The 13788-nt window shown below is 38.9% G+C and overlaps 1 protein-coding gene across 2 annotated transcripts in view; it reads right to left on the bottom strand.

Annotated features, from left to right (window-relative positions):
• Nucleotides 1-2177: 2177 nt before the first annotated feature.
• The window catches only part of Trpa1 (transient receptor potential cation channel subfamily A member 1), a 45314-nt gene continuing 33703 nt past the window's right edge, over nucleotides 2178-13788 (bottom strand). Inside the window, exons 21-28 of one of the 2 annotated variants that reach the window (XM_028864648.2) lie at nucleotides 12243-12412; nucleotides 10341-10470; nucleotides 9767-9949; nucleotides 8081-8149; nucleotides 5645-5755; nucleotides 3942-4039; nucleotides 3104-3298; nucleotides 2178-3063 (exon numbers count right to left, since the gene is read on the bottom strand). In XM_028864648.2, coding sequence (XP_028720481.1) covers nucleotides 3036-3063; nucleotides 3104-3298; nucleotides 3942-4039; nucleotides 5645-5755; nucleotides 8081-8149; nucleotides 9767-9949; nucleotides 10341-10470; nucleotides 12243-12412 — 984 coding nt within the window. In that variant the 3' untranslated portion in view covers nucleotides 2178-3035. Of the gene's footprint in view, nucleotides 3299-3941; nucleotides 4040-5644; nucleotides 5756-8080; nucleotides 8150-9766; nucleotides 9950-10340; nucleotides 10471-12242; nucleotides 12413-13788 lie in introns of both variants that reach the window. The other variant, XM_037205628.1, reaches the window with a different exon arrangement.

Raw genomic sequence — 13788 nt, forward strand, 5'->3', positions numbered from 1 at the left:
AACTTAGGGGAACTAGAGTCCATATGAAGGCACACACTGTTCTATACCGGAGTGCAAACTCCTTCTATCGTTCCTTCTGACCATAGTTAGAAGTATAAAAGTAACCCAGGCTGAAGCACTGAGAGGGAAAGGCATGGCCATGTGGCTCTCACGACACTTCGCCTCAGGAAGAAGTCTTGTTAGCAGGACAGGGCCAATAGTACAAGGGCACAAACCCCCTTTGAGGCAGTTTCCTTACCTTTTTTTTCTGGCCTGTACTTATTATTTTTACTGATTTTATTTGATTCTTGTTTGTGTTTGTTGAGCATCAATTATGTACAAGGTGGCATTCTAGAAACCACAGAGTATGAAAAAAAAAAAAAAAGTGAAGAAAGGTGCCATACTTTATATCACCCAAGACTGAAGATGGAGTAAACCATGAACAAGTCTATGTCATGCCTGGTCGGAGGCAGGCCATAGTCATCATTACAGGCAGAAATAGGAGAGACATGCATATCAGTCCACAAGAGACAAGGAGCATAATTCAGGGGGATTTCTATGTGGAGGTACCACATCGGGTAAACTTGGAAAGAGCTGGAGGGAGAACAGGCCATACAGAAGACAGTAGGAGGAGGAAGATGAGGAGTCATGAACTTTTTGGATCAAGAGTGATTCCCTACCAGAAGAAGAGGCTAAATTAGACTAAGAAGATTACATTATTTCTGTGGAGGAAGGAAATCTTTATGATCTCTGTTCTTTAGTTAGTAATACTTGGGAAGGACGCAGGGCTATATAGATACCATGAAAGCATTTTACCTTGGAGATACTACTGCAGTGTGGATATAAAGCCTTAGAGCTCTTCTTCAGGAAGAATGCCTCAACATATCTTGATGCATGCCAATTTCAGATGTAGGAGCCTGAGAAAATGTTGGAATCTTTGATGGAAAGTTAAATTTAGACCAGTCAAGATCTGTTCTAAATTCAACATTGTATGTGGTTAATTTGAAAAACTATGGAGATGCAAGACTGGGCTTTGGGTGAAGGGAAAAAAGGACTCTGTGTGTCAGCTGTACTATGCAGAGTAATAATGATATTGACATTGTAAAGGCAAAAGTGTGTAAGAGATCAGAATCAAGAAGAGACTTCAGGGATGGAAACACCACTGCAACAGTCAGGAAAGAGGAGGCAGGCAGGAAGAGAGAAGTGAGCAGAAGAAATGGTGTTGGAGGCAACAGCAGAAGAGAACATCGGAAGACAAATGATGACTCACTTAGTTGTGAGCTTTAGGAGTTCCAGACTTTGGAGGTTGTGTAAGTCACCCTGCGTACTTCAGTGTACGCAGTCCCACAGTGTGAGGCACAGTGTTTCACTGGTGTTCAGTAGCCGTGAAGATCTGTACTGTGCAGAGTTTGAGGACAGTGAAGGACTTAGTAGTATAATCAGTAGATACCTGATGCATTGGGAACTTCTAGCTTTTGTAATTTAATGGTAAGCACAGAACTTCACATCAAAGATGAAGACACGTAGAACACTGCCTCTATGTCTCCATGCCATGTGTTCTATTGAGCCATGATTGTAAAATTGTCTCAGTTTATAATACTACAAGTTGCTATGCAACACCTAGTGTTGAACTTGTACTGGATGTATTTGGCAGCAAGAAGGTGGAGACTATCAATATAGCCATCTCTTAGACCATGTAAGTATACTGTGGTGGGTGCACAAAATAAGATGGACTGTCAGAGGCCCTACACTATATGGACATGAGGTACAATTTATCTTGTAACCTAAATATAACATCCAGTGGGAAAGAATAACAAATAGAGAAAGAGACACAAAACAATAACATCTATGAATATAAAAACATTCAGAACAACCCTGTCCACATATAACATATGGACATGCATAGCTAAAGTCATGTTCATGGAGTAGATGTCTTCTGGAGTTGGTGAGTGAATAAACATGAGAATCACTTTATGAAGTTCTGTGCTAGGGTAATGTGAATTCACACTTTTGTATTACACATGAAAGAAATAACGGCGTGGATCTGATGAAGGCACGTTTGTAATTTTCAAAAAGCTAAATGCAACAAAAATCCATACTGCTATCCCTGAGGAATGACTGTGTAGGTATTATCCTGTATTAAGACCATTGGTATACAAGTTACTTTCTGTTGCTCTGATACAATGCCATGACCAAAAGAAATTTGAAGGAAAACAGTTTATTTTTGCTTACAGTTCCAAAGGAAGAGTCCATAATGGACAAGAGGTCATGGCAGCAGGACCAGGAATCTGACTGATCACATTTTTCATCCACACCCAGAAAGTAGAGAGCAAGCAAGGTTGCCAAACCTCTCTAAACAGCAACACCAACGGGGTCCAAGTGTTCAAACGCATGAACCTATGGGCAACATTTCTCATTTAAACTACCACAATTGACAAAGTAAATACAGAGGGAACACACAGCGACTATAACATTCACACTTACCACAGTCTACTAATTAGGACTTCAGTCAAGTGTCTCAGGGTGATGCTAATGTGAAGATGAAGAAGGGAGGGACCATAGAAACAGAGATTACAGTGTCCCACCCCAGGTTCTAACACAGGAAGGCTTTATATGGTAGAAGTTTGAATCTAATACTTGGGACTATAGACATCTCCTGTTATATAGTTATGCCACTATATATACCACTATATATATAACTATAGTTATCTAATCATATTATATCAGCATATATTGAATAGGAATCTAATATTGACATTTGTGTCCTGGCTTAATAATTACATTTATTCTTGTCCTTCATAATGTGTGTTCTAACAACTTTGCTTTCTATTCAGTCAAATAAGATTACCCTTCATTAAAGTCCAACTTGAATATGTCAGAAAGGATATTCCCAATACATGGTGATTGACATAATATATATATATGATTTTCAGGAACTACAGTTTCCCATGCAGTGACGGTGACATCTGTCCAACTCCTCTTTCTTTGCTCTTTCCAAACTGACATTCACTGAAGTAAGTCAAGCAGTAAGTCTCCCACTCCCATAAGGCACCCCACTAAAGGTCTGGGTGACTAATGTTTAGGACTAATATATTTATAATATATACTATATAATAATATTTAGTGTGGTTTTGTCTTAACTGCATTCAACACAAAATTCCATTTGCTGTGCATGTGCTCCAGCCTCTCCCTCTTAAATCTGTCCTGGAAAGAACAATGGTTATCTTCATCTTCTGTCTCTGAGATGATTTCCATCTTCTGGATAATGAGTTTGATGAGTTCATGCTGCTTTTCCAAGAGAGAAGTGAGGTCCTTCAATCTGTAAGAGCACACATGTGTCAGGAACTTATTTTTAATCCCTTCCCCTTTCTTAGCCCTTGTGACTGTGGCAAGAACGAGGGACTAGAAATGGTCGGCACCAAGTAACAGCTCAGCTTGTGGCCTCATTGTCGCCATCCATTCCTGAAGTGGGAGTGATTTTCCCTAAGTTACAGGATTACTTTCTGACCAGCTGTTGTTTCTAGCTACTGATATGAAACATGCATAGAAAGGTTAAGCAGCCTTCCCATGGACATAGTTACTAAATAGTTGATTAGGAATCTAAACTCAGGTAAACTGTACAGCCCTCTTGCACATCTCCTGTCCACTAGGTAGCTATTCAAGGGATTCTCCAAACCTTTTTAGGGTTCTGTTATATGAGCCCAGTTGGCTCATGAAGAATATAGTTTATGATAATGAACCCAATAGTAAGGAAATTATCATTTAATTCTTATCCATTTATTCCTTGGATGGCAAACTGGCTGGTGAATGGTCACACATAGAGTCCTAAAATATGTCTCTTGATTTTCAGTGCATGAGCAATGTCCCTCAATAAAGCCTAATTTCATATATGAGAAAAATACCAGTATCATAATGTAACTGTACCCAATTTCCCACATGAAGATAGATGGAGAAACACAAACCTGTATTTCTGTTTCAATATTTCCATTTCCAAACACATGTCAGTGTTTGGTACTTCTTGCCGTGTTTCTTGGGTACAAAGAAAGTAATGAAAAAATCGCTGTGGGTAAAACACAGTAGTTACTAAGGGTGAATTAAATTCAGAACTACTTCATGAGCACGCACTGAAGCTCAGTCCCCAAGTCAGGTTCAGCAGGACAAATTTTCCTAGGCTACCACTATGGCCTTACAAAGCTCCTCGTCTACCTGGGAAACCATCAGGCCAATAGCTACAGTGAAGTCATCCGTAAGAGAAAAATTTAAAAATGCAAATGATACAGAAGGCACAAATGTGGGAGGGGCTGTTAAGAAAGGACTTTGTTGTACCATTTTACAAATTCTCATGAAAAATGCCCATTCTGCATTATGAGCAGTACTGTTCCATATACGAGGTGTTAATTCTTTGAAACTACTCTGCCTCATAATTGATCACAATTCAACTGCTGAACAGTATTTCCCATATAAACATTTCTGAAGTTAAATATTAATAATTTTTTTTACTTAGTGCTCTCTTTTTTTCCTGGTAGCAGGGACAGAACACTGGGCCTTGCAGGTACTGAGGAAGCTCTTTAACACTGAGCTGTACCCCAGCTTCACCGAGTGTCTTTTAAATCATAGTCGACTAGAGAAGGTCAAGTGTAGATGTGAAATGGCCAAGAATGAGGTAATTCTAGGAGTCCAGGACATGAAGGAATTCAAGTGAACTATGTTTAGAAATAGAGTGAACTAGAGGGGAGAAGAAGAAGTAAGGGGATGTCTTACATAACCAGGATGGCTAGCCCACCTAGGCTGATGAATAGTACATGAACTGCGGCAGTGAACCCTAGGGAAACACTGGGACCTTTTCTCTGTGGGGAGGAGAGGGTGAAGCATGGCAGAAGTGAAGTTTGGCTTTGGGTATGCTAGGTTTAAAGACGCTTTGAGACAGATGAGTAGAATCTTAAAAGTGGTCAGTTGAATGCAGGTCCTGGACCTCAAAAGTAAGCTCTCAGCTAGAGAAATGAATTATGGATATTCTGGGCTTAGGTTCAACCATGTACAAGAGTAGGGGATAGCTTGGAGTTAAAATAATACCTAAACTAATGTGCAGAGATTATGATTTTGTGACTACACAAGGTAAAATCAACATACAAAGAACTCAAAAAGAAGAGTCATAAGATGTGAGCAGCCTGGGTATGACAGAATTAGGATCTGGAACTTGTGACTTTTAGTATGGTTCTTCTCTCGTATAATATACTGGCCTTACTTGGTCTTTCTTTATTTTACATGACTTCTAAAGTAGACATTCTCATATATGTTCTTTACTTTGTGTTCTATATTTGCATTTAAACACACACATCTGAACATAAGTCTACACATAAAAGTATGTGGCAAGTGATTAGGAAAAGCAAATGAATACCTGCCCTTGTAGACAGCTACTAAAAGGGTATAGCCTGCCCATCTATCTGCCTGAGCTTACAGGGATGTGATGCTGTGCATAAACAGATGTCTCCCTCCCGACATCCTGATACTTTCATATAATGTGTTGTGCACTTACAAAAATACAACCACTTCTTTCCCACAGGCAGAGCAGACCCAAAGTCTTCTCAGGGATACTGCTAAGGTCAGCACAATGAATGACTGTCATACAACATCATTTGGTATGCTCTTCCTTAAGAGTACTTACCAGCATCCTGCCATGCCTGGGTCTGTTTGGATACACAATGGTGGACTTCTGATCTACTTTGCGTAAGTACCAGAGAGGCAACTTTTTCTCTAAGTTGGTATGAAGTTCCACCTAAAATGTATATTGGGTTTATTAATGAATCTTTGATTAGTCTCTGAAGCAATCACCTCAAGAGCAAAATAAAAGTGGATTCCCATGTCCTGATTTATACCCAGTGACTGAGCTGGCCAGGCTTCCTTCACCTGCCACTTAGCTCAGTCACCTACTTGTCCCTCTCTCGCCTCATCCCCCACAAGGTCAGAGCAATCCACAAGTGAAGTCGAAGAAATGACTGAAGAATTTAATATTAGCAAGTGGGTATTTAGTGCTCAGGCAGAGGCTGTAATCCACACTGAAGATACAAAGAAGAATGAGATAGCCTGTATGCTTAGGGTGTTACAACACCAAGAGTTCAGCACTGCTGGGAAGTTTGAATGGTATGATGTGCCCAGGACAGGAAAGGAAGGATTGCTTAGGTGGGGAGATACAAAGTGAACACACAAATGCAGTTCAATGCACAAAACAAAAGGAAAACCAAAATGCAACTATCACGCCTACAATCCTTCTGTGTTTTTTTCTCCGTATATTAGCAGGGCAGAAAGTTTTACCCATGACATACATTGAATATAACTTCTCTTTGGAGACACAGTATTTCATCTCTTTAATGTTTCTGTTTTGAGCTGGTATTTAGTTTAATTCTCATATTGTTTATTAATTTTTTGGCAGTACTGGGGGTCCAACCCAGGCCCTTAAACATGCTCAGTTAAGAGCTCCCAATAGTCTTCCATGGAATCCTCAATCTCCCATTTGTCCTGTATCTCTAGCCCTTGGTGTCTCTCTGCATGTGGTGGTTGTGACAACTGTGTAGTGGCACTCGCTTTCTAATCTAAGACCACACTGCTTTCAATACCTAGGATTTCAATGGCTTTCATGAATAGTGAGCTATAACGACATTCCTGAGCAAGGTGCCTCAAATGAAGTGTGCCTCAAGTAAGACACACTCACTATCTGGCTTACCATTTATTTTTATGATGTACACCACCCTTTGCATACTGTAAATTAGTTTCCATTTTAAAAAAGCTGTGTTTTCTTGTGCTTTGCTTGCAATTCTGGTCAGATATTTGTTTTGATTTTTATGATAATTTGCTGAAGATCAAGCCCAATGTCTTTCAATGCTAGCCAAGGCCTTTATCATAGAGCTACATCTCCAGGCCCTCATTATTCACTGCCCACCATCTCTCCACTAATTTACCCATTCTATAGGCAGTTCAAACACCCAGACGGAAGAGAAGCTATTTTAAAGAGGGACTCCATCTCTCCCCAGGCCTCTGGCTATAAGACTGTTTAAATATTGGAGTCAACTTCTATTCTGAGAAAAGGAAAAGGTTGGAGCCCTGATGCCAGCCAGGAGAACAGCATGTATGTTAGGAAGACATGTTACTTGGTTTTAACAACCCATAAAACCAGTTTGCAGGACAGTGTGGAGCTAAGGCAAAGATAAGTCAATGATGGATGGGATCACACCTTGACCATGAGTACTTAATTACACGTGCTTCACATGCCAAACTATCAGGAGAGCTTCTGAATGGAACATTTGGGCTGTAATAAGAAAAAATCCTCATATCATTTGGGTGACACAGGCCTGTAACTCCAGGACTCAGGAGGTTGGGCCAGGCGAATTATGAATTCAAGGCCAAAGTGAGTGACAAAGTGAGTTCAAGATCAGCCTGATAGAACACTCAAATCTACACACATATACCTTCACATACACACACAGATACACACATACATCTACACATACATACCTACATTCACACCTACACACACATACATGACATATACATAAAAACACATACATACACACTTACACAGATTTATATCCATGCATGTACATACTCATACACACACATGTACATATATGCACATACATAGACACACACATACAAACACCTATACGTACACACCCATATACACACATATAGAGACACATAAACACATGCACACCTATACACACATACATACAGATACATTCACATATACACACACATACAAACACATATCTACACACACACACACACACACAAACACACCCTCACACCAATGTTGCATTTGGCTCAGCATATAACTAAGCTAGTTTCTTCAGTTGGCTATAACTTAACCTGATACGAGTTGTCAGACACTTTCTCAATTTTTCTGAGTAGATTACTCCAGGGTATTTTATGATAATCCCTTATCTTTTAATCATAACAAGAACATACAAACAGGTACAGGTGGCAATTCTCAATACGGAGAGACATCTATATTAAGAAATGGTGCACTTAGAAAATCAGCTTTCTTATATACAAGTAATCATAAGAGTATTGATTTCAATATGTGTTTAATAATTATAATACTTACCTGCATAGCAATCCTCTTCAGTGATGCATGCTTCTGGACCTCGGCAATGTCCCCAACTGCCAAACCAATCTATAATATGGCAAAAGATCAATCATAGCTCAACAAAAAATGCAATTAAGATTGGTCTTACTTTCCATTCAAATGTCAATAATTAAACACCATCGACTAAGTGGTATATAAGCAACTAAACACCATAGGCCAAATGCTATAGAATCTAAACAATGTGAATTTGTTTTTTCCATTTCTGGGGCCAGGAAGTCTAAAACGATATTAGCAGATTCAGTGCTGTACATAGTGTCTTTTATATTTTCTCAAGGAATAGCAGACAAAGCATTGTAACAAGTTCCAACACAACTTTTTCACACAGGTGAATCCTGCACATGAGTCCTCTGTCCTTATAATAGAGTCATTCAAAGGCCTGGGAGCTTTTAATACTATTATCTTGATGATTAAACATGCAAACTGTGGCAAGATCTCTGCCAAAGTGGAAGAATGAGTGATGGGGTTGGAGTCATTGGTTAAGGAAGTCTGTCCAAAAGACCTGACACTTGAACTTTGAAAGATTAGAGTTAGCCTCTGGTGGGATTGTTTTCCATGAAAAAGGAAAAGCCTGCACAAGAGTTCCATAAGCATGAAGGAAAGCTGAAACAGTCCTGGGGATGATGGGGATGGGATAAGATCAAGATGATGGTGAGCCAAGCATACAGATGGGTTTGGACTGGATTAAGACTTCTAAAGAGTTATGAAAATGAATTTAATAGGCCCACTTTTAAAACAAAATGATCAGCTTTTAAATAGCTATCTCTGTAGTGAAAATGCTTAGGAAGAATTCGGCAGAGAAATGAGATTGTAGACTCTTCCAACGACCGCTATGACAGAGATGAAGTGCCCTGAGGATGTAGGCCACCTGGAGGAAGATGTGGGAGGTAAAAAAGAGCAAAGATGGGGAGGCAGGAACTAAGAAACTTTCCATGATCTGGACACCATGTCTCTGGACCATGGGAACCAGGAGGTGTTAAACATTATCTTTCTAAGTTTGCTGCCTTCTGTAGTTTCTTGTAGTAACATAAAGCTGACTAATACACCCCAAATACATAGATGCTTAAGGGGTTAAGAATCCTTGGTATTTGTGGTTGTTTGAAAGAAAATGGCCCTTCAAAAGGAGTGTCACTATTAAGAGGTATGGCTGCCGGGTGGCAGTGGTACACTCCTTTAATCCCAGCACTCGGGAGGCAGAGCCAGGAGGATCTCTGTGGAAGCCAGCTTGGTCTACAGAGCGAGATCCAGGATAGGCACCAAAACTACACAGAGAAACCTTGTCTCTAACTCCTCCCCCCCAAAAAAAGCGGTATGGCCTTGGTGAAGGAAGTGTGTCACTGTGGGAGTAGACCTTGAGGTCTCTTTTTCTCAAGCTTTCCTCAGTGTGACAGTTAGTAGATAGTTGTTGCCTGAAAGATGTAACACTCTCAGCTCAAGCACCACATCTGCCTGTACACTGCCATGCTCCCCTTCGTGATCATAATGGACTGAACCTCTGAAACTGTAAGTGAGCCACCCCAACTAAATGTTTTCTTTACAAGAGTTTCTGTGGTCATGGTGTCTCTTTCCCGCAATAGAAAACCCTAAGACAGTATTATTAAATGTTCCAAGTAAAATTAATGGTGTGAGCAATGAGATATCACTTACTAGTAAATTCATGAGAACAATTGGGACAGACATTGTGAAGGCAATAAGTTGCCCAAAGGTCAGAATTGGATATGCCAATTCCTTTCTTAGGAATGGTTCTAGGAAGGCATCTCGATAGTTGATGTCTCCTAGCATCATGCTGAAAGTCTGGATTAAGGAGAGCAATGGAGTGCTGAAGGCATCCTGAGAAAAGAAGAAAAGGAAACAGGAAATGAAAATCTCATATCATGAAAAAGGGTTTCCGAATGACTAAATGATGAGAATTATACTAAGAATACTTTTAAAATTCACACATGTAGCTCTTAAGATATAGTCATGAGAAGTATTATTAACAAACTACAATCATCAAAAGTAAATGTAAAACACATTTTGGTGCTTAAATATAAATTTTTGACCGGAGAAAAATCTAATTAATAAAATAATACTTTCTCATCAATAAAATCATTTAAAAGATGTATAAGATACAAACTATTCAAATACAGTTATTAATTTGCTAGGCCATTAGGATTTAAGTATAAATATGTATTTCCAATATTACTAGTAATGATATCAACCAAAGATGTAAATATCTCACTTGGAAGTTCAGGAGGACATAAAAGCTGAGGCCAAAAGCCAATAGGAGGAAGATAAACACGCCCGTTGATCTCAACAATGTTTTAAAAATCACCTCCAACATAACAATGAAAATTCCACAGTTCTCAAACCTAGAAAAGCAAAAGTATTAAAGCAGTTGCTCACTCTGGTGTCAAGGGGTGTTTCATTCAGTATTTATCGTCGAGTAAATCAGGTAAGAGGTTTAATAGAGGAGATCACTGAAGCCAGGCATTTTGGAATAAATAAATAAATGCAAATCTTCAAGTAACCAAATCTTCTTTTCAAACTGACCATTGGGCTGCTTCCTCCTCCTCCTCTTCCCTCACTTTCTCTTCCTCCTCTTCTTCTGTTTTTTCATTCTTCCTTTTTTATTTCTCTCCCTCTTTTTTCCTTCCTTCCTTCCTTCCTTTTTTTTAAATTTGTTTTTTGACAAGGTTTCTCTGTGTAGCCCCGGGCAGAGTATTTCTTACTAATGCCAGCTTTCTTTGTTTTACCACTTGACCAAGGGGATGGCAGTTTACTCTGAGTGATTAACAGAAACCCTCACAACCCAAATAAAAGAGAATGAGGCCTGTTGTTTAATAAAGGGATTAGGGACAGAAATTCTGTGATGACTCAAGTAGAGACCAAGTAAAGGAGCTCATGTTCTCAGAAGCCCCCAAGACAGGGCACGAAGTACACAGTTACACTCCTCCATCCTTACAACCCACCCTTAGCATGCTACACTGTGATGCTTGGATACACAAGTGCAAGATCTGGCCATTAGCTTGTACTCTTCCTTTGTCAAAGACTCTTTTAAAAAAATCACATCATATAACAAGCTTCCACTACTTAAATTATACCTGAAAATAAACATCCCTTTGTACTTTATAAACATGTATGCATATTATATGTCAATCAAAAAATACAGTTTTTGGAAAATCTGAAAGGAAATTTAGCTATGTTCCCAAAGAGAACCAGAAATGTGGCCAGATCACTGACAGTGCCTGACTTGACTCTGCATTCCTTCTGGGTCACTGCCTTTTCCCAAAGCCCTGTCCTCCCTCTCCAAGGGCCCACACTTCAGTCAGCACGGCTGCACTGTTTCCAGGGATGCAGATTAGAGTGGGGTAAGCATATCCCTGGAGACCCAAGACTCTCCGGTCCAACCTGTATCTCGGTTTACTGGCTGAAACCTTCAGTAAATTACTGCTATTCAGTGTTTAAACTTCTTCTTTGACACAGTGGAGGTAGTGCCATCATAAACATGTTGAAAATGATGCTTAACTCAGCATCAGCAGTTGTTGGGACGAGAACTTGGGCCACTTTCTCTCTCTTGAATCACTTACTACTTTTTTAAAAATTGGATTATTTTATTCCCTGTTTTTTATTACTTTTATTCAATTAATTTGAGTGTTTTAATTCAAAGTAAATTTTTTACCAAATAATGTCAGATGAAACAAGAGTAGCTAACACTTTCATTTCCATTTCTGCCCATGTTTGATCTAGGCTTGTTGATGATGGCAGATTTGGCACTGAGGGGACTATGGCCATGTCTGGATACTTTTTGGTTGTTACACTGAGGGTGCAGATCTGCAGCTAGTGTCTAGTGGATAGAAATCTGGAATGTTGCAAACTACACAACATCTTGTTGCATAGGCAGAACTGCTCCCTCTACACAATGACATACACCAAAAATAATTAATGGGTCCCAAAGTGAGGAGTTAAAGCCTCAGTCTACACACTGAGGCTCCCACCCTTCAGGATTAGTATATTAACATCCTCACATTTAAAATGATTGGAGACAGTGAGAAGCAAGCTACAAATTCACATCACTTAAAATAGTCTTTCTTTGATATTAAAAAGGTTTAAAGAATATAAAAATCATTCAAACTGGTCTTACCTCTGAAGATATAATAGAAAGTTCATCCAGTATAAGAATATTGCTATTGCTCCACATTGCCACTGCATATATGCTGGGATGTTGAGAAACAAGGGTAATACAAAGATGATGCTGGTTGTATAGATAATCCATTCCAGAGCATTGTTGTAATCCAGGAAGTAATTTCTTTTCTGGATAGAGAAGGGTGGAGAATTACCACATGGAGAAAGCTGGCATCTGTATGCTTTAAAGACCAAGCATCACATCTGTCATTCTGGAGTGACTTACAATCAGTGCTAGAGGTGGCAAAGACACTGGCCGTCCTAGTGTTCTGGGTACCCGATAACTAAGAAAATGCTGCATGTTTTTGTTTGTTTTCTCGATAAATGGCATATTCCCTCTTAGGGGAACTTCTGTTTGTTTGGCTGTTTTTTTTTGTTTTTGTTTTCTCGAGACAGGGTTTCTCTTTGTAGCCCTGGCTGTCCTGAAACTTGCTCTGTAGACCAGGCTTGTTTCTAATTCACAGAGATCCACGCACGAGCTACCACCACCTGGCTTAAGGGAACTTCTAAAGAATTGCAGATTGGTCTCATAATTCCTGAGATCTTTCTGCCTGTAAGGACACACATTTCTGGTATTGTGAACAAGTCCAGCTATAAAGAAGTTTGAGACCTGTGCTGAAAGTTAACCAGAGAACAAAGCCAAAGCAAATGATGTGCTTAGTAGAATATTCTAGACATTAAATGTTCCATACCATAGACCATTTAAAAATAAACCAGAAAAAGGGAGATCAGCTGTAAACGAGGATTTATATAATGTCATAGTTTTTAAGCTATCATTTGAAATGTTCAGTTAGGAAGATGAAAGAAGATAAGTGAGTCTAAATAATGTGCCCCAAATAATTTAAGGTAAATTAATGCGACTTGATTCTCAGGATTGTGACAACTTACTGAAAAAAAGAATTCACATACACACGAAAGTATTTGTGATGTATAATAGTAAGTGAATACAAATTTGTATTAATGCCATAAGTCTTTAATACAGATATCCATGCACTTACATTATATAACAAAGAAAAATTTCAAAAATGTAATGCTACAAAAGAGATATGATTTATAAAAATTCAAAATATATGCTTAGAAATAAAGGATCTTTCTCAGTTGCCAAAGAAAAGATCTTTGGATAGTTAATAAAATTCTTATGTCTAATGTGCACCCAACTCATTATCTTAAAAATAAGAATAAAGTAAAAGAAAATGCCGTGATAAATTTCCGAGTCAGGTATGTGGCACATACAGAAAATCCCAGGATTCCAGAAGTGATGGCAAGAAGATCATGAGTTCAGATTCAGCCAGAGTAAGACCCTTGGCTCAAAAAATAAGTTTCCATATTTTATAACAATTTGGTTTTTCAATAAAAAGAAAAACCATTCCTCTTATGGCAATGATTCAAAGACAGACCTGTTTGAAATAGAAGAAGCTCCTTAAAAATACATTTCCAATTTGAAATTGAATTTATAGTATTACAATGAAAATAACTCTCGGCAAACGATCTTAAATAGTACAAGA

The sequence above is a fragment of the Peromyscus leucopus genome, chromosome 5 (assembly GCF_004664715.2).
Source record: "Peromyscus leucopus breed LL Stock chromosome 5, UCI_PerLeu_2.1, whole genome shotgun sequence".
Taxonomy (NCBI): domain Eukaryota; kingdom Metazoa; phylum Chordata; class Mammalia; order Rodentia; family Cricetidae; genus Peromyscus; species Peromyscus leucopus.